Genomic DNA, 21,325 nt, shown 5'->3' on the forward strand with positions numbered 1-21,325 from the left:
TCGTCGTCGTCGACGGCGAGGAAGAGCCAGGCGCCGTCATACGAACCGAAGCAGCGCGAGAGGCGTGCGGCGTGCGGGGTGAAGAAGGGGTGGGTGCGGCAGCCGCTGGGGACGCAGTGGAACCCAGGGCCGCCGGCTTCGGAGTCGGGGACGACGAGCCACGTGAGCGGCGGAGGGGGATCGAGCCCTACGAGCGCCGCGCGCCAGGAGCGGCAGACGAGTTCCACCACGCGGCGGTCCACCTCGCACAGGACGTGGTGGCAGACGATGTCGGCTGAGAGCTCCGCCCATGGCCGACGACGTGGCGGGCTGGCGGCTAACGATAATGTCGCCACAGAGCTCCGTCCATGTCGGCGGAGATCGATGGTGGTGGCGATTTGGAGAATGGCACGAGACGAGGCAGCAATCAAAGAACGGGGCTAGACGAGAGCAGCGGGTGAGCGATCGAATGCAAAATTGCAGGTACACTTGCTACTAAAAGCAAAAAGTATTTTCTACACCTAGATGTATACATGTAATTTAAACAATTATATAAAATATTTCATAAAATTTGATAAGATAGTCCAATGATAATATAAGACATTATAGACACTATGTAAACATGCAAGTCTAAATTTGATCGATATATGAAGAAACAAAAATAACAAATTTTATATGCACTGTACGGATACTATTGACTGTCTGATTTTATTATTTTTGTTTCTCTAGTTGTAGATCAAATTTAGTCCTGCGTGTTTGTGTATAGACTTGTATCATCACAAACGATGCTACTAAATATTTTCAAATTTTTCTATAACTATTTGAGTCGCATGGAAATGATAGGTGCCATGGCATCTAGGTGTAGAAAATCTTTGTTCCTACCAAAAGCCAAAGGTTAATTCCTACTCCGTACTAATCTCATCACGCACACAGTTGCAAGAAACAGTCACAATGCACACACTGACACACCCAACCTGCCTGCCACAATACGCACACATACACACACTGCACACAGCTGCGACTCCGCATGCCGATCATATTAGCAACAATGCCGGCAGCAAGCACGCGGCGAGGCCGGCGAGGTAGATGAGAAGGTCGGCGGCGGTGGCCGGCGTGGCGGCCGAGCTGTCGCTGTCGTCCGCGTCGTCGTCGTCGGCGTCGGCGTCGGAGTCGGGCAACGTGGGCGCGGAGACGGAGACGTTGATGGCCACCTTCTCGCCTTCCTCGCAGTGCTTGCCGACGCCGCAGAAGTAGTAGCGCGGCCCGGGCTGGGTGAGCTCGATGATGGTCGGCCCGTTCTGCCACCGGTTTGTGATGTTCCTCATGCTGCACGCGTCGAACAGCTCCTTGGTCGGCACCTCCACGATGTTGTACACCCCGCTCCGGTACAGGAACACTGCAAAGATTGTTCCAAGATTCACCCAAACACTTCAAATTTTTCGCCAAAAGATCAGATAAAATTGCGAATTCTCAATGCATATGCTCACTGAGCTTGTCGCCGACGCTGATGTTCCTGGTGCGAGCCCAGTCCGCGTAGTAGGTCTTGTTGGGAGCCATCCGCCACCCCTTGCCGGCGCCGATGATGTGGTAAACTCCGGCGGCCGAGCCGGCGAAGAGGGAGGCCATGAAGGCCGAGAGGAGCAAGAAGGCGTACTGCGTCCTGCTCGCCATTCTCGCCGCTCTCTTTATTGACCGTGTGGCCGATAGCTTCTTCCTCTTCTTCCTCTGTCTCTCTCCGCCCTAGACTCTCCCTATGCTACAAACCTAACCTTTACTTCCTCCAATGGAAGAAAAGATTGTAATGGTGTAAGGGGGAGAGCCGCAGGGAGGGGGAAAAGTTGGCAAGGAGGAAGACATAAAGGAAGTAATGGAGTTGGAATCCATGGCAGATTGGCAGCTTAGCTTCTTGCCTATTTTTGCTGTTGGTTCTTGTCTCTCTTCCCTAATATTGGCAAGTGTGTAGGGGATCACAAGTTTGCAGCAAACATTTTCAGTGCACAACCTGTGTTCTTGCTATGTTTGGCTGCCTGCCAATAAGGTTCAGCCGTTCAGAGAGAGGAGTCATGGTCAGTAAACAAATTTTCTCTTCTTGTTCCTCTGCTGGACTTTTGTTTGCTGTCAGACATCAGAGCATGAAGTATATTGAAGTTCAGCAGGAATCCATTCAGAAAACAGCTCATAGCCAAATAATCTGCAGGTTGTAACCGTGATCGTAATCTAGGCACCTTTTCAACCGTTGGCCCATTAAAATTGTCGTGGGCCTGTGAACTGTGACGTGGCTGCCGATCGATGCATGCTGTCTGGTGTATTGATGGGCTTTTAGTTCCTGAAATGTCTTGTATTGTCAAAAGAACAACTATACAAATTATAAACTGATTCAATGCTCTTCCAAATCAGGCTTAATCTACTAGACCAAATTAATGGGCGCATGCGTTTTATTCTGTTTCAAAATGAAGAAATTGCAAGCACGGGAATGTTGAATTGTTGATTACACAATAATCCAATCATATGAAACCTGATCGAAATGCGTAACCAGAAAATTAGTCAATTATCGCTATCACCGGCACCAACGCGCAATCAGAGAATCGGCGAGCCAAAACACTTGTTGCAAGGTCTCTCTATACACAAAAATTGATTAAGCTTTCTATTTCAAACTACAGACACCTTTTCTAGATTACTCTTCCGAATCTTCTTCAAGATACAAAATCACCTTTTTCTAACTGTACTAGACGGCTTGCCACTGCACATCAAAACTGAGTTAATTCCCAGTGATATTTCTCGAGTAGATGTATCATGTAAGGCTTTTTAGCCCAAAAGCATATCCAATTTCATGATATATTATATTACATCGACCCTTTGTGACCCTAATCTGTACAGACCCCTAAGGCCCTCCTTAAAATGCTGACTTGTACTATGTCAAAACGCCATACAAACAAAATATTTTGGTGGTGGCAATCATCTTCAAGAATTGCCAGTACCTTTCATACCTTCGAAGATCTCTTTGTTCTCTTTGTTCGCCGATCTCTTCACCACCAATAGTTTGGCGCTGTAGGTTGCTTGAATGGGGTAAACTGAGTGTTGCAAATGCTCTGATGGAATGAAGCCCAGAACCGAAGGATGGTTGATGCTTGAGTAGCTGCCTGCTGCGAAGGCAGACGTTCACGGAAATATACAAGGGCAGCTAAGCATCAACCATGCAGTATGGCAACCTTAGGATTCAGATCTTCCCATTCACTAAAGTTCCCATCAACTTATTCACACAAGCTCAAGCACTTTAATGCTGCCAGTAGAATTGGCAGCCACTACCATGTTCGACCTCCCTCGCCAGCAAACACTGGACACAAATTGTTGGTTATCATCATTTGTCTCTTGTCCAGTTATTGGGTCGATTGAACCGAACTTGTGAGAAGTTATTGGCATGGGAAAGGTTTTGTAATAAGAAAATACCTGCATGTCAACACCAAATACATGAGAACTTTTTCTACAAAAAGGTTAACAGAAGAAATATAAGATGAGACATTGATTTCAGATCATGAAAGTGTTCACAAATAAGACTTCACATAAAGACATGAGATGTTTAATGTATAAACCTTCAAATGAGCATAATCTAAACTTCACCATCCTACTACGTAACATAGAACCAAGGTGTTATGATTGGGGCCAAATTTATGGCACGACTTGGGTAATCGTTACAAAGGAAGAAATGGTGAAAAAAAAAAGAACACCAAATGTCAATCGAACTAGTTGAGGGTGGGGGAGGCCTGGGCATATAATTTTCTTAACAAGAACTCAGGTAAGTTTTCAACTCAACAGAACACCCAATTGACAGTATAACAATTAAAGTAACCGCATTGTATATAATACTCACTTCATTATTTTCAGAACCACAAGTTATGTATCCATCGTGAACAGATAACCCCACAAAATTCTGCATGGACAATTATCACTTATCAGTGAGGTCAAGTATAAATTGATTCTGAAAATGAGATGATACAAAATCTGCTCATACCTTCTCATTGGTATGGCCACTCAACGTCATACTGCAGGCATCAGTAGATAATCCACTGGAATTAGTCTGGTTGAGATCCCATATTTTCAAGGTGTTATCAGTTGATGCAGAGATAAGTGTTTCTGGATCCAAGAATCGTACATAGCTGACAGCTTTTCCATGCCCAGAAATAGTACACCATGGGATTCTTGTATTCCTCAGATCATAACAGTATATCTTATAATCAGCCGAGCCAAAAGCTAACATACGAGAGGAGTATGGGGAGAACTGTACACAGCACACGTTGGCCACGTTTCTGATGGTATCAGTGCAATTTTTCTGGTGACAATAAGACATCGACTCAGAATAAGAAAAGGTGGCAGGAAACAAAAATCTAGCTAGGAAGGTGGAAATAATCAACAAATAAGATCAAACTATGTTAATGTACGATAAATTGATAACTGCTGCATCAATGGACAAAAAAAACTTTTGAGTACTTTTCAGGTATCTTCCTATGCTTGACTCATTCTTCTGACTGAAGAAAGGTTCCTACCTAACTTGGCATGTTTCTTAGTGTTCAGCTATCCCAACCTAGCCCAACAGGATAGCTTCAGAGTTACAGATTTACCAACAGTGGTGCAATGTCGACTCGAGACAAAATAATTTATAGTATTAACATTTTATCTTATCTGAAACTCCCTGTGTCACCTTTTCTTTTTTAGGAAAAAAAAGATCATGTATTACTTCACTGTCTGTCATGCTTAACCCTATGGTTGTACAAAAACTAAGTTAAGCAGTCCAGAAGGTTTGACAGCTAATTAACATTATTATTTGTGGTGCATGCATGCATGGCAACCTTGTCAAGCCAGTCAACCAGATTTTGCAAAATCCTACTTCACAGCATTTAGCAGATTAAGAAAAATAGCAGAACAAATATGTACTAGTTCAACAACATGCCTGGTTAATACTCCAAACTTTCACGCAGCAATCATCACTTCCACTTGCCAATTTAGTTGGATCCACCTCTGAGAAACTTACAGACCAAGCTCTTTTTCGGTGCTCCGTAAACTGCGTGAATCCTTGACCCGAGCTTGCATCCCACAACTGCATTTCACAGTGATAATCAAACCGATGGCAAAAAGAAAAGAAATATATGCAATGCTTTTCCATGCATCTGATGCTTATATTATAGATTGATGTTTGCTTTTAAGCACATAAAAGAACAACAGTTCAGAGCACGACATGTTTTTTTCAGAGTAGCAAATGATAAGTGTCTTATGATGATAGAAAATCAGTACAGACATTTTTCAAATAAGGAAACTACAAGGTGAAGCAACCTATATACGAAAATTGTTACAGATATAATGGCAACCATAATGTTTCTGCTTCCTTCAACACCCTTCTTTAAACATATTTTTATTTTCCCTATAATATGTTCCTTCAACAAATTATATGGTAGATAATCCCCATCACCCCCTTCCTTGTCCTTTCTAAAGGGAACCCAGTAGAATGATTTGAATAATTTTTCACTTTTCATAGGCTTTCAGTAGAACTCAAAGACAAGGAAATGTTTTCTCAACCATATTCATCGTTTTCAGTTTCCTACAGATAACCTTAATCAGAAGCTCGGAAATTTCACCTTCAGAGCACTTTCTCCAAATACTAACCTACATGTGCACTTGTGGTATCTTTTGGATCATTATCATAATGGTAACAAAAAAAATGGGCACCCAAAAAAAAAAGAACATACTACTATTATATTATCAGCCCCAAAGCTAAAATTATGAGGACATGGCACTGCACTGCAGTAGAACATTTGCTAAATATTGAGGTGATGTTCACTATATAAACCAATTTTGCAGATCAACAGTATCCTAGATAGCAAAATAACCAAATTATCTGAATATATTTATAAACCTAACTGAATCAGATGAACAGTTTTGTTGAATGGAAGCTAGCAGAAACTGCAAGAATGAAAATATAGCAACTTGACAATAGCAGATAGACCTCTTATATTCGGCCATAAGATAGATACCTGAACAGTGCCATCGTAGTCTGTTGATGCCAAGTAATTTTTTATGTAGCTGTTCCAACAGACACAGCTAAGCTTGGATTTGCTAGGCATCTCTATCAATGGGTAATGAATATCAACACGATCATTTAAAAGGGCATCAAATTCAAATATTTTAATTTTCTTTGAAACACCAGCAGCAGCAAAATATTCTTCATCCCGATCAAAACTTAACGAACAAATCACATTTGGTGAGTTAAGTATATCTGCATTCTTCAGAATTCCCCGTACTTCAAACCTACTATACCGGGCATACTTGCATAAGCCATCGAAAAACCATCCAAGGGGGTCTGCTTGCTCATCGATAGCATTAGCATCACTATGCAGCTCGTGAAAATTTTGACGAACCCTTAAAGCATCATTATCAACTCGTTTAATTATATTGGCCTCCGATGTGTCAATGGTGGACCTCATGGAGTAATATGCATTTTCAAGCTGCTCCAAGTTTCTCATGACCCGCTCCTCATATATGCTCGATCTGCACAAAGATGGTGGCAAACCTGAGAGTGATGCACCTCCCAGGGCACATGCAGAAGCTCCTGAGAGATCATTAGAACCTGCCAGTACATCCATGTCCTCTAAACTAAATCCCATCCTCATTGAGTGTCTTTTCTCAACCTCTGCGATATCTGTTTCCAAGCTCGCAAGATCAGCTGACAATTTGGCAGCGTGCATCTCCTTTTCTTCCTTGAGTTGAGAAAGGAAGCCCAGTAGCAAACCAGATTCGGTGTCTTCTTCATTGACAGCAACTGGTGTTTTATTATCTAACAAGGACAAATCTCGACCCTCATTTATCAAGTCACACCCTAGAATATCTCTGACAAAAAAGCAAAATGTCCATCAGGCATAAATTGGTTTGGAAGTATTATTCAAAGTCTGCAGATGGAAAATAAAAATCATCCACGTAGGGAAAAAAAAGTAATGCTAATGAAATGATTATGTATAATTGCCTTGTGCAATGAACAAATAAAGGATTTCTATTATTTAGACCGGGATCAGCACTTTTCCATGAACTTCGTATTTTGTTCATGCTCAATGTCCTCTATTATTCTATGAATAAAGCTCAACATTCAACATTCAACAAAATACCAGCCCTAGCAGTGTATCTATATTAAAAAAAATAGAAGCAAGCTAAGTTAATACAGGAGCCAGGAGCATTAAGTAACCAGGTACAACAAACTAATAATTAATTAATTATGCCTTGAGATCTCATCCTTTCACTCCACCAGCCAAATGAACTGCCTAGAGTATGAAGTGTAACTTACGAAATTGCCAAAATGTAACCCTATGAATATTTGATCCTATCCAATTAATCACCAAGTATCTTGCTTTCTGATGACCGCTGAGAGAGACAAGCATGCTCACCTTGCCTTAGGCCGAGAACAGGGATCTGGATGGAGTAACCAAAGACAGAAACCAGCTTCTTTAGGACTTTCTGAAAGAAAATTTGGGGGCAAAATGCGATGACGGAGATCTGACATTGCAGCACAATGTACCTCCCATGTTTCACAGCAGCAAAAGAGCTGGTAGGAAAGAGAATGTTGTCAACTACAAGCCAGGCTTAAGATAGCACCAAAGAATTCCACGGAAACTAGAAATGATAAAATTCAATGTGATTTCCAGTAGCCATCATAATCTATTGTCTGTGCGTGCACATGCGAAGTCTATTAATGGAATATCCTGTAGACCTTCTGTACTAGTTAAGGCTAGATTAGATTTTACTGAATATGTTAAAAAAAAGAATAATAATATGCCCATGCAGCTTAGATAAGCAAACAATATTATTTCATCAAACAAGAAGACTGTTGCATTGTGTCAGTCAGAATTGCACATCTCAATCAGGTATATCTCAAATTCGTAGAAATACAATTATGATAATAGTAACCGATCATTTCAGCAATCCAACTGCTGCTAAACAAATAAGGGAGACAGCATACTCATATACTTATTATTGAGTAGGATAAGTAGGAAACTCTGCACTATACATGTCCCAATTTTTCAGCTACTCATAAGTGGAACCATAAAAACAGCATGAACTCCTCATCAAATGGCTTAAGAGTAAAAATCATCCACAAACAACCTCATGGGGTAAGAAAATAAATAGCATTTGCACAATGTCACTTTACTTTTCTAACACTACAAAGTGTTTGGAGGACTACTTCAGGATATGTGATGAAAGCAATTGGCATACCTCAAACAAAAGAACCCCAAGGCTGTAGATGTTTGATGGAAGTATGCCTTTCAACTGACTGATCTCTTCTGGACTTCTGTACCAGCTTTCCTCCAGCATCCTCAATTCAAATACTGACTGTTGGTTGCCAGAACTTGATGGTCGTTGAGCATAGGGCATACTGCCACCATAGAAAGGTTCTGCAGCCTTAAAACGTTCTCGGACAGTGCAGCTCGAATTGCCCTGCCACAAAGCACCAGGATCAACACCTTCACTTTGGTTGCCCCCTCTGTGATTAGCCCAAAAGGTATGCACTGGTCGCCTTACAGCAATGGATCCTTGTTCACCAACTTTTTGATACTTTGTGATTGAAGCATTATCGCCATTAGAATCTTGGGACTCAACTTTGGGATCAAGGTATCTTTTTGTATTGAAAATATCATCCGTCGCAATATCCAGTTTGCTTGGGGCTGATAAATCTTGGGTACCATAAGAACCAATATATTTTACTTGGTTTGAGGCTGAGATAGTAAAGTATGATGGGCGCAAATGCTGTAAACTAAAACCCTGGGCATGAGATTTGTCTACGAGATCAAGAATCTGCTTAAAGAAGTGCATTTTCTCAAACTTGCTCATTGTTTGGCGTGCAGGCTTAATTAGTTCCCTTAGGCTGGTTCCCTCGCACTGTGGTTCTAAAACATTTCCACCACTGCCAAAGATTGTACCATCCATTCTAGCCATGGAATCCTGTGGTATGTTAGGGATCTTGCGAATCTTATCCATAGGGGCTCTGGTCCTTGCATTACCTTGAACTTGGATCTCCTCTCGTGCACCTTGATATACAACACCTTTACCCTTCAACACACTCTTAAATGGGAAGCTCTGAACCCCAGACGAAGGTGTTACATTCTTACTCCTCATCTGATCCAGAATTCTAGCTGAAAAGCTACTCACTATGAGAGCATTCTCCCTTTCAACTCGCTGCTCATTCTGATTAGGCCGTGGAGACAGAAAAGGCTGCTGATTACCAAACGGCAAATTGAACTCGTTATTCGCATGATCCCCATGGCTCATTCCCATTTCCTTGTTGGATGCATCATTTCGTGAGATCATATTGTTGCCGAAGCTCACCGCCAAATTTTCCCTGATGGGCATGTCACCGACCCTCAAGTTTGCAACGTCACCACGATTCGCTGCTAATTTTTCCCTGTTAGCCACGTCGCTAGCTCTCCATGACATCCTTGTAAAATTACCCCACAGACCCCTCATAACTGTAGGCTTCTCCCCGCTGCTCGTGCTTCCACCAGCTGAAACCTCATGTTGCGCATCGGAGCTGATGCAATTTTTCAATGTGAGCTCCTCAACCCTCTCGTCTGCATTGTTCAAACAGCTCTGGATCTGGGTTACACTATCCGGCCTCGACTCAGAATTAGATAGGCCAACACTAGTCAAGCCCCTCGCGCCATCCATGCTGCCCCCAAACCCGCCCACCGAATTGAAGAAGGAGAAATGCTCCGACCAATCTATGTCCCTCGGGAGCGGGAGCGGAGTGGAGGGCATCTCAAGCGCCTCGCTGGCCGCCGGCTGCTCCGCAGTCTGACCATTCTCCTTGCTGCCTTTAATCTGCAAATCGCCATCCGTGCCGCTGCCGGCACCGGCCACCTCAGCCGCCGTCGCCGCTTCCATCTCGACCACGCCTACCCTACGAAAACCATGCGTCCCCGCCATCCTGCTCGCAATGAGATCACCCCTCGCCGGACCATCCTCCGCGCCCCCCCAAATTTCAGCGGTTGGGAACCATACCTCACGGCGAACACAACCTCGCGCCGCCCACCACCATCTCAGCGCCACAACCCCATCCCAGAGCGACCACGACCCCTCGCGCGATTACCTGTAGGGTTAGACCACGGATTAGAACTCGTCGACCCCTAACAGCGACATTCCTACCCAAAAAAAAAAACGAATTAGAGCCACACGTTACCGAGACGACGACGCCTGCGCGGCACGCTGCGCCGCCTGAGGAAGGCGGCGAATCCGCGGCGGGGGCGGCGGCGGTGGCGCCGCGGCGGGGGAGGCGAGCGCGCGGAATTTCCCGAAAGGGAAAAGCGCTTAGGTTTTTTTTTTCTTCGCCTCCTCCTCTTCTCTCCTCTCCTCGCGAGTGTGTGGCACAGAAGGAAGGGGGAGAAGCAGCAGCGGCAGCAGCAGAGGGACGAGGAAGAAGGGGGAGAGGATTAAACAAATCGAATTTTCTGATCGTTTTGCTTTATTCTTTCCTCCTCACCTTTTTTTTTCCCTTCTTTTTTTTTATCTCCTTTTTCCCGGTTTCGGTTTACGTCCGGCCTAATCACGCTTTCGCGGTGGCCTCTAGTTTTCGGTCAAATTACGGGAAAATTCACCGGCTTTTGTGCGGTTTCGTGGTGGTGGGGAACTGGGGATACTGGTGAGCCCATGGCCGTTTGGTAAAATTTACCCGAACTGAATAGTCGATGTCGTCTACTGTAAGAATTGGAAAGAATTGTGTTGCTCTTTCTCCTTTTCTTTTTCCCCTCAAACACCTGCCAAAACTGGATGTTTAAAATGCATTTTTTTTGCTCATTTTATTATTGGACCTTACAACTAACGGTTTTCGCAATTTAAGCTATAGGCATTGCCTGGGAGGGAGAGGTGGAAAGTTCATAAGGAATTTTATATGGTTGGTTGTTTTATATTTCTTTGACATTTTATTTGTACGCATCTAAAGTTAAAATAGTTTTTTTTCTTTTAGAAACGAAATTAAAATAGTTGGTGTGTTTAATATCGTGTGACCGTGCCGAACAATCACATTGGTTTTCATTAATCGCCCAGTTGCAAAACGCGTGGTCTCCGGCCAAAAGGGAAAAAAACATGGAGCATGAATCCTCCTGACCATGCAAATATATTTTTTAAACTTGGCCTATGGGAACTAAAGGATATTATAAATTTATAATTAGAGGTGTGTTTGGGCAATAGAGAAAAGAGGGGAGAGTGAGAAAGAAAGGGATAGAGAAAGTGGAGCATATAAAACTGTGGTGGGAAATGAAGATAGGTTGCCTTCCAGGACACCAATGACCAACCAGCCAGCTTCTTGTCTTGACAGCACAGTCCACAAGCAAAAAAAATGGTGTAGTCGCTGCAAATATGAGATGAGCCCCGCTACCCCAATCGCTTCAGCAAATGGCCCACTATGCTACTTTTTCTAATTGGTAGTACTTCTGCTAAACATCGAAAACAATATTAATTGAATATGATGTTTACCTAATATTTTTTTTAGAAACAGACGCTCACAACGTGCGCACACTCACCCCTATGAACGCACACACGCACACCCTACCCCTATGAGCACCTCCGGAAGACTGGGCCGGCATATCTTGAGATTGACGAAGTCACCACAGGCGTTTCGCTGTCGACGGGTACGTCGCCTACCATTGAAAGAATAATTAGCCATAAATGCGAGCACCCGTGTCAAGTCTAGAATTTGAACCCGGGTGGACTGGTTCCACCACAAGAAACCTAACCCGGGTGGGTTGGGTAAATATGATGTTCACCCAAGATGAATTAACGCAGTGGCAGAATGCAGAATGTTACTTACCGTGTGTTTGTTGATAAATGTTTTTTCTTAAACAAAAAACAAACTAGGCAAAGTTAAATTTTTAGCAAGGACAAAAGTTTAAATTCGAGCCCGTTCAGCTACTTTGCAATTATTTCGCAAATTATTCATTCCACAACTCTAAAAATATATTTGCTCGACAAAAGAAACTTCTTCTACCATAAGGAGTATATTTTAGAACCCTGGTTATTTTATTTTCGAGTTGCATAAAACCATGGTGGTTTTGATATGCGGTGCATAACCTAGGTATTATGGTCTTCAGGTTTCATAAAATTGCACTACTGACTATTTTAATTTATTCTCTCCATTTTAAAATATAAGCATTTTAGGATATGTGCAGAAATGTTTATATTTTAGAATGCACAGAGTGATAATGAGGATGATAACATTTAGACGACGGATTAAACGAACTTATAAATTTAATTTTGGTTATAAGTTTAGAAATCATATTTATAGTAGATAAAAAGGGTTAGCAGTGTGGGTTTATGAGACTATAGGTCATAATATCTGTGGTTATATATGACATATCATAAAGCTTTCTGCAACTTAAACCAAAATACATAGGGTTGTGTGACATACTGACATCTACTCTTTGTTCTAAGCTGTACTCATTAAAATTATCTTCTTACAATGATTAATTTATTCTTATTGTTGAGTACATAATCATAATTGAATATGGAAATAATTCATAAAACAATCAGTTCAAACGGGCCTCAAACGTGTCCCTTTTCAACGCCCAATGTGCCATAATTCAAGATACAGCTTTGCTAAAGTTACTGCACAACAATGTACTGTACCAATTTTTTTAAGCAAGGAAATGATTTTCACAATACTCCGCAGCTGATATCTTTCAAGCGAGGAAATGATAAAGGCTGCTCAACGCCTCACGCCAAATTAACCATACCAGTAAAATCAAGCTGCAGTTAATCTCCATGAACAGCCGTCGTAGCCACCCTCCCCTAGCTGCAGCCGCGACGCGGGCTCGGCGAACCCGCACACAAATGAGAATGTGAAGAGAGGGCAAAAAAAAAATCCCTTGCGGCGCTGGCGCTCCGGGGCTCCGGCGCGGCGCGACGTGGGGCGCTCCTCGCCACGACCCACGCCTTTAAACTATACGCCCCGACCCGCCACCCGCCGCGATCTTGATCTCCTACTCGCGTGCGTATTCCTGTGGCCATTAGCCGCCGCCCCCCCCGATTCTCATTTCTACTTCTCCCCCTCAGCTTGTGCCGCTACAGCTACAGCTACTGGTCCACCACGACGACGACGATCGCCCGTTTCCCTTTCCGCTTCCTCGGCCGTTTCGCAGCGGCGTACGTCCGCCACGGGGAAACCGACCCGGCGTTGCGAAGAAAGGGATGGACGACGCTGCCATTTTTTCTACCCATGCTTTGATGCGGGGCACGTCACAGTGAGGGAGCCACTCCGCGTTGTTGTAAACAAGCTGCTAGCTAGCAATAATGGGGCATGGGTGAACACACGCACACGCTCAGCTTGAATTTTCATTTCGATCGATCGAGCGAGCGAGCGAGCACGCACGCACTCTCACTCCTAGAAGATAAACATGTGACGACGTGAGATCATGTGAACATTCTACTGTTGGAGCCTTAATATCCGTGGATTATCAAAATGCAGATGTCGTCATCGCCTCGATCTCGTTTCCAGTGAGCCGGCCTTCCACAGAAGCAAGTTTTTTAACGGATCACACCGTTAATTTTGAGCGTATGTTTAACCATTGTCTTATTTAAAAATTTTATATAATTGTGTAAGATATAAATTATACTTAAAATACTATAAGTGATAAAACAACTCATAACACAAGTAAATTATACTACCTCCGTCCCATAATAAATATCTTACAACAACGTTTGACCATTCATTTTATTTGAAAAATTAGTGTAAATATATAAAAAAATAAGTCATACTTAAAGTAATTTTGATAATAAAACAAGTTACAAACAAAATAAATAAGAATTCCAATTTTTTTAATAAGACGAATAATCAAACATTGCAAACAAAATCTTAAAGCGACGAAGTAATACGGGACGGAGGACTATTCGTCCCATCCCAGGACTTTAGATATGGGTCTCGTCTGATAGATTTAATTGGGTAATTGATCCATTTAAATCAATTAAATCAAATAAATTCCAAGGCTCATTATGCTAGGAATTCATGTGTATTCATTTTTTTATGGGATATCAATGGGATGAAGAGTTTTGAGAATTAATCCATTTGATTAGGGAATTGGTAACTTATATTAATTAGTCCTAATTGATGAATGGTTGATGGTTGTGTAGTGGAGTATGGTTCATGGCTAGTTGATGACAATTAGTTGCTCTATTTCTCTTCCTATTCCATTGGTAACTTACATCAATTACTCTTAATTGATTGTTGGTTGATGGTTGTGTAGTGGAGGATGGTTCATGGCTAGTTGATGACAATTAGTTGATCTATTCCTCTTCCTATTCTATGACTCTTACTCTTCATCTTCCATTCCTCTTATAAAATGAGAATGGATTTGATCTCCCGCGAGAATAGTGAGACACACTTTCATCCATTTTCCAACGCTGTTGCTGCTACGGTAATCCCATCCCGACGAGTGTGTGCACACGCGTTGGGAGAGTAGGTCTCCGAAACCACGCGCTGCTGCGACATTTGCACGGATGGGCGGGCGATCGGGTTTTTGGGGAGCGCAACGCGTGACTACTCACTGTTCGTCAACATCTACTTCACCTTCACCAATATGTCGAACACTGGAGACAACGGCAACACTGGATACAAGGAGAAGGAGGCTCCCGTCAACACCAACGGAGGCAATACTGCTTCAAACTCCAGCGGATGACCATTCTTGGGGTATAACATTCTTACATTATTTCAATTAGAAGTTTTACTGTTAATGTTCATCGCAATGTCAACATTGTGTTATTATGTGATTGTTGATGCTTATTCTACATTAAGCATGCTCATGTTGATTGCATTCACCACTATCATTGGATCAAATCCCATTGTAAATATCATGTTTATTATCTTGTTATTTTGGATTAAAATATGCCGAATTATGACCAAAGTTCCAACAATCCAAAAACCTGCTAGGTCATTTTCGGTAGTTGGCTTTGCTGCAACACTGAAACCACATGCTTTTGATGGTTCTAATTATAAGAGATGGAAAGCACGTGCACTACTGTGGTTGACAGGGATGCAATGCTTCTATGTTTCACGGGGCAAACGAAGTGAACCGCCTCTCTCTCCTGAGGAGGAGGCTAAGTTCGAGGCTTCGGATTGCCTGTTCCGTGGAGCATTGATCAGTGTACTCGCTGACAATATAGTGGACATGTACATGCACATGCTTTCAGGGAAGGACATGTGGGATGCACTTGAGGCCAGTTCGGAGTTTCTGACGCCGGCAGTGAGCTGTATGTCATGGAGCAGTTATATGACTACAAGATGGTCGATGACCGTTCTGTAGTGGAACAGGCTCATGAGATTCAGATGCTGGCAAAGGAACTTGAGAACAACAACTGTGAGTTGCCGGACAAGTTTGTGGCGGGTGGCATTATTGCCAAATTGCCACCTTTTTGGTCAGACTTTGCTACTTCTCTAAAACACAAGAGGCAAGAGTTCAGTGTTACTAATCTCATTGGCTCTTTGGGTGTTGAGGAGAAGGCGAGAGCAAAGGACAACCGGGGCAAAAATATCGAGGGAGGTTCTAGCACCAATTTGGTGCAAAAGAAGAACCCTCACGCATCCCACAACAACAACAACAAGAAAGTCAAGCCTGATGTCAAACCAAAGGCTACAACTAATTTTAAGAAGAAAGGCAAAGGAAAGGCCAAGGGCGACTGCTTTGTGTGCGGTAAGCCTGGGCATTGGGCGAAGAATTGTCCTGATCGCAAGGACAAGAAGTCTGCCAACATGGTTATTAGCGAGAGCGGAGGAACATCGGGGTACGGTAATTTTTTACCTACAGTTCTCTCTGTTTTTCATTCACCTGATTGGTGGGTTGATACTGGTGTTAATATTCATGTGTGTGCTGATATTTCCCTGTTTTCTTCTTATCAGGTCGGGAGAGGTTCCTCCTTGTTGATGGGAAACGGGTCGCTTGCGGCTGTTCATGGTGTTGGTACGGTCGATCTGAAGTTTACTTCGGGAAAGACCGTGCAGCTGAAGAACGTGCAGCATGTCCCTTCAATAAAGAAGAATCTAGTTAGCGGCTCTCTACTGTGTAGAGATGGTTTTAGACTTGTGTTTGAATCCAATAAATGTGTCGTATCTAAATATGGAACTTTTATTGGAAAAGATTATGATAGCGGAGGTCTGTTCCGTTTTTCTTTGGATGACATGTGTAATAATAATAATAATGTTGTGAACCATATTAGCGAGAATGATGACTCCAATGTGTGGCATTCGCGACTTTGTCATGTGAATTTCGGTTGTATGACGCGGTTGGCTAACATGAGTTTAATTCCAAAATTCACTTTGGTCAAAGGTTCTAAGTGCCATACTTGTGTTCAATCGAAACAACCTCGCAAGCCTCACAAGGCATCTGAGGTGAGAAATTTGGCACCACTAGAACTAGTTCATTCCGATTTGTGCGAAATGAACGGCGTATTGACTAAAGGGGGAAAGAAATATTTCATGACACTGATAGATGATTGCACTAGATATTGCTATGTGTACCTATTGAAAACAAAGGATAAGGCATTGCATTACTTTAAGATCTATAAAGCTGAGGTAGAAAACCAACTTGAAAGGAAAATCAAACGGTTGAGGTCTGATAGGGGTGGAGAGTATTTTTCCAATGAGTTTACGTCCTTTTGCGAAGAGTTTGGAATTATTCATGAGAGAACGCCTCCCTATTCACCCCAATCAAATGGGGTAGCCGAAAGAAAGAACCGCACTCTAACTGAGATGGTGAATGCCATGTTAGACACTGCGGGACTTTCCAAGGAATAGTGGGGTGAGGCAATTTTTACTGCTTGTCATGTCCTGAATAAAATTCCAGTGAAACATAAGGAAGTAACACCATTCGAAGAATGGGAAAGGAAGAAATTAAATCTCTCATACCTACGCACATGGGGCTGCTTGGCCAAGGTAAATGTACCTATAGCCAAAAGGCGTAAACTTGGACCAAAGACCGTAGACTGTGTGTTCCTTGGTTATGCTATCCACAGTGTGGGCTATAGGTTCTTAATAGTAAACTCTGGAGTACCCGACATGTGTGTTGGTACAATTACTGAGTCCAGAGATGCCACATTTTTTGAGAATGAATTTCCCATGAAAAATACACCTAGCACGTCTAGTCAAGAACCTGTTTTACCCCATGAGCACTTTGCACCGATAAAACACAATGATCAAACGCCTGATGAAAATCCTGAGGAGGATAACATTGTAGCAACTCGAAAGAGTAAGAGACAAAGGATTGCAAAGTCTTTTGGAGATGACTACATTGTATACCTCGTGGATGGCACTCCAAGAACCATAGAAGATGCATATTCATCTCCTGACGCTGACTATTGGAAGGAAGCGGTATGCAGTGAGATGGACTCAATTATATCTAATGGTACTTGGGAAGTCGTTGAGCGTCCATATGGGTGCAAGTCTGTAGGATGCAAATGGATTTTCAAGAAAAAGCTTAGGCCTGATGGTACAATTGAAAAGTATAAGGCAAGGCTTGTGGCCAAGGGTTATACCCAAAAAGAAGGCGAGGATTTTTTCGACACCTACTCACCAGTTGCCCGCTTGACCACGATTCGAGTACTACTTGCTTTGGCAGCCTCTCATGGTCTTCTCGTCCATCAGATGGATGTTAAGACAGCTTTCCTAAATGGAGAGCTAGAAGAGGAGATCTATATGAATCAACCAGACGGATATGTACTAGAAGGTCAAGAGGGAATGGTGTGTAAACTGTTGAAATCCTTATATGGCCTTAAGCAAGCACCTAAGCAATGGCATGAGAAGTTTGACACGACACTTACATCTGCTGGCTTTGTTGTGAACGAAGCTGACAAATGTGTGTACTATCGCTATGGTGGGGGAGAGGGAGTGATCTTGTGTTTATATGTCGATGACATATTGATTTTTGGAACCAGCCTCAATGTGATTGAGGAGGTTAAGGACTTTTTGTCCAAAAGCTTTGAAATGAAGGTTTTGGGAGTGACTGATGTTATTCTTAACATTAAGCTACTGAGAGGAGATGAGGGTGGGATTACACTCGTGCAATCTTACTATGTGGACAAGGTTTTGAGTCGCTTTGGTTATAGTGACTGCAAGCCAGCTCCAACTCCTTATGACTCCAGTGTGCTATTAAGGAAAAACCGAAGAATAACAAGGGATCAGTTGAGATACTCCAAAATCATTGGTTCATTGATGTACTTGGCTAGTGCAACAAGGCCTGACATCTCATTTGCTATGAGCAAGCTGAGCCGGTTTGTTTCAAATCCGGGAGATGATCATTGGCAAGCTCTGGAAAGGGTCATGCGCTATCTAAAGGGTACAATGAGCTATGGAATTCACTATACTGGTTACCCAAAAGTACTGGAAGGGTATAGTGACTCAAACTGGATATCTGATGCTGATGAGATAAAGGCCACAAGTGGATATGTGTTCACACTTGGAGGTGGCGCTGTTTCCTGGAAGTCTTGCAAGCAGACCATCTTAACGAGGTCAACAATGGAAGCAGAACTCACAGCACTAGATACTGCCACAGTTGAGGCCGAGTGGCTTCGTGAACTCCTGATGGATTTGCCGGTGATTGAAAAACCAGTGCCAGCTATCCTAATGAACTGTGATAATCAAACAGTGATTATTAAGGTGAACAGTTCGAAGGACAACATGAAGTCATCTAGGCATGTAAAGAGAAGACTGAAATCTGTCAGAAAGCAGAAAAACTCTGGAGTGATAGCACTGGACTATGTCCAGACAGCTAAAAATCTGGCAGATCAGTTTACCAAGGGGCTACCACGTAATGTGATAGACAGTGCATCGAGGGAAATGGGCTTGAGACCCACTTAGAGTTGCACAATAGTGGAAACCTGTCCGTTGTGATCGGAGATCCCGTGAATTTGGATGGCGAAACAAACTATTGTGTAACCGAGAGAAGAGACCCTTAAATGGGCTCATTTTCATGATGTACTTCTCTTCTATTCTGTATGGTAGGATGGCTTATGCCTCAATGTGTTCCGAGTGGCTTTCATTAAGCAGAGATGTTGACCTGCAGAACATCTTAGAAGGAACACACCTATATGAGTTCGACTGCTAGTCACAATCTATGAGATTTGGGTGATCTCTAGATACTCATGAAAGGCCTGGAGTATGACTTATAAGCTCCAACCCGAGGGAATACTAACGGTTGCCTAGTATCAGTTATGGAATTGAGTGAAACCTAACTGCACAAGACTGACAATTCAAGGCATAGTCCATTGTTCAGTTGTGGTCAGGTGTAGCTCCTTTTCTAGGTGAAAGTTCAACTTAACAGTCTTCACCGAAATACTGGTATATAAAAGCTGCTATGGAATAGAGAGCATTCTCATGAGCCTTGAAATTTGGTGGGGATTGATAGATTTAATTGGATAATTGATCCATTTAAATCAATTAAATCAAATAAATTCCAAGGCTCATTATGCTAGGAATTCATGTGTATTCATTTTTTTATGGGATATCAATGGGATGAAGAGTTTTGAGAATTAATCCATTTGATTAGGGAATTGGTAACTTATATCAATTAGTTCTAATTGATGGATGGTTGATGGTTGTGTAGTGGAGGATGGTTCATGGCTAGTTGATGACAATTAGTTGCTCTATTCCTCTTCCTATTCCATTGGTAACTTACATCAATTACTCTTAATTGATTGTTGGTTGATGGTTGTGTAGTGGAGGATGGTTTATGGCTAGTTGATGATAATTAGTTGCTCTATTCCTCTTCCTATTCCATGACTCTTACTCGTCATCTTCCATTCCTCTTATAAAATGAGAATGGATTTGATCTCCCGCGAGAATAGTGAGACACACTTTCATCCATTTTCCAACGTTGTTGCTGCTACGGTAATCCCATCCCGACGAGTGTGTGCACACGTGTTGGGAGAGTAGGCCTCCGAAACCACGCGCTGCTGCGACGTTTGCACGGACGGGCGGGCGATCAGGTTTTTGGGGAGCGCAACACGCGACTACTCACTGTTCGTCAACATCTACTTCACTTTCACCAATATGTCGAACACTGGAGACAACGGCAACACTGGATACAAGGAGAAGGAGGCTCCCGTCAACACCAACGGAGGCAATACTGCCTCAAACTCCAGCGGAGGACCATGCTTGGGGTATAACCTTCTTACATTATTTCAATTAGAAGTTTTACTGTTAATGTTCATCGCAATGTCAACATTGTGTTATTATGTGATTGTTGATGCTTATTCTACATTAAGCATGCTCATGTTGATTACATTCACCACTGTCACTGGATCAAATCCCATTGTAAATATCATGTTTATTATCTTGTTATTTTGGATTAAAATATACCAAATTATGACCAAAGTTCTAACATCGTCCTATTCTAATTCACTGTATTTTAGAACGGATGTAGTAGTAATTATGTAAAGTTTTGAAAAGTAAGACAAATCGTCGAACGTGCGTGATATCAATCAACGATGTTATCTGTTAAAAAACAAAACGTAGGTAGTACTTTTCTTCCGTTGGACGTACAACCAGCACGAGGCGCCGTGCATTGACATTGCGTTTTCTCGATCGCCGCCTCGGCGTCTCGTGATCGTGAGCTCATCCAATCCGCCGCGTGATCGGCGATCGCGGCGAGGCGGCAATCCATGTTTCTGTTCCGTCCACGGACACAAGGAATTTTTCCCAAGGTCACCGCGGCCGTACGAGAGCTAGTTGTCAGCACAGTGATCGTCATGTCGCATGTCCTTCCCCTGATTATAATACAGCAACTTAATGCCGGTTTATCTGTTCTAACAGTCACTGATGAGTGATGAAGCAGCTGTTTGTGATTAGATCTGTCTGTCCTTTTTCGGTTGAACGTTTGTAGCCAATTGGTTTCTATAAACAGAAAAGTGGTCGTCCTGCATTGAGAAAAAAAGAACAAATGAACTTAAGACATTATCAATTACAAATAATTAATCTTAACTACTACTCCACAGTGTTGTCTTATCACTATCAACTTTATATTCTGCATAATCAACACTTGCTCGAGAAGTCGGCACTCGGCAGAGATGGTTGTGCTCTACATTCATCTTCTCCATTTCTCTTTTGTTTATTTGTTTTTGAATTGGTGATATAAATCCGTGCAAGATTCAAGAGCCAAGACAGTTTTTATTTTTTGCTACTCTGACATGAATTGGTAATTTTATATAGGCTTTATCTCAGAGCAAAAGTTCATTGAGACTTTCAGACGCAGTAGTAACAGTAACAGAACTTGCTAGTCACAGGAAACAGAGGGGCAAATGGGCTCGGCTCGTGATATTGCTTGTCAATTTCTTCTCTCAT

The 21,325-nt window shown here is 42.6% G+C and overlaps 2 protein-coding genes across 4 annotated transcripts; both read right to left on the reverse strand.

The window, feature by feature from the left end:
• Nucleotides 1-835: 835 nt before the first annotated feature.
• On the reverse strand, nt 836-2,305 carry LOC4339662 (umecyanin). Of its 2 annotated transcripts, XM_066310572.1 has the most exons (3): nt 2,205-2,305; nt 1,467-2,094; nt 836-1,375 (listed from the first exon to the last, which is right to left on the reverse strand). In XM_066310572.1, exons 2-3 carry the CDS (start codon nt 1,648-1,650, stop codon nt 1,014-1,016), a joined length of 546 nt encoding a protein of 181 aa, XP_066166669.1. In that variant the 5' UTR covers nt 1,651-2,094; nt 2,205-2,305; the 3' UTR covers nt 836-1,013. The 2 variants fall into 2 exon arrangements, with proteins under 2 accessions (XP_066166669.1, XP_015638942.1); XM_015783456.3 differs by having other exon boundaries at nt 1,467-2,305.
• Nucleotides 2,306-2,581: 276 nt separating this feature from the next.
• Nucleotides 2,582-10,411, reverse strand: LOC4339663 (protein SUPPRESSOR OF PHYA-105 1). 2 transcript variants are annotated; one of them, XM_015784356.3, is made up of 8 exons: nt 10,190-10,411; nt 8,230-10,099; nt 7,404-7,561; nt 6,003-6,855; nt 4,925-5,071; nt 3,989-4,306; nt 3,848-3,907; nt 2,582-3,426 (listed from the first exon to the last, which is right to left on the reverse strand). In XM_015784356.3, the coding sequence occupies exons 2-8, from the start codon at nt 9,934-9,936 to the stop codon at nt 3,235-3,237; spliced, it is 3,435 nt and encodes a 1,144-aa protein (XP_015639842.1). In that variant the 5' UTR covers nt 9,937-10,099; nt 10,190-10,411; the 3' UTR covers nt 2,582-3,234. The 2 variants fall into 2 exon arrangements, with proteins under 2 accessions (XP_015639842.1, XP_015639843.1); XM_015784357.3 differs by having other exon boundaries at nt 10,185-10,411.
• Nucleotides 10,412-21,325: the final 10,914 nt, after the last annotated feature.

The sequence above is a fragment of the Oryza sativa genome, chromosome 5 (assembly GCF_034140825.1).
Source record: "Oryza sativa Japonica Group chromosome 5, ASM3414082v1".
Classification (NCBI taxonomy): domain Eukaryota; kingdom Viridiplantae; phylum Streptophyta; class Magnoliopsida; order Poales; family Poaceae; genus Oryza; species Oryza sativa.

Coding starts and splice junctions, on each gene's coding strand:
- LOC4339662 (XM_066310572.1), bottom strand. CDS start 1,650: ATGGCGAGCAGGACGCAGTACGCCTTCTTGCTCCTCTCGGCCTTCATG. Junction 1,376..1,466: donor CAGCGTCGGCGACAAGCTCA/GTGAGCATATGC, acceptor CAATCTTTGCAG/TGTTCCTGTACCGGAGCGGG.
- LOC4339663 (XM_015784356.3), bottom strand. CDS start 9,936: ATGGCGGGGACGCATGGTTTTCGTAGGGTAGGCGTGGTCGAGATGGAA. Junction 3,908..3,988: donor GTGGCCATACCAATGAGAAG/GTATGAGCAGAT, acceptor TTGTCCATGCAG/AATTTTGTGGGGTTATCTGT. Junction 3,427..3,847: donor GTGGTTCTGAAAATAATGAA/GTGAGTATTATA, acceptor GTTGACATGCAG/GTATTTTCTTATTACAAAAC.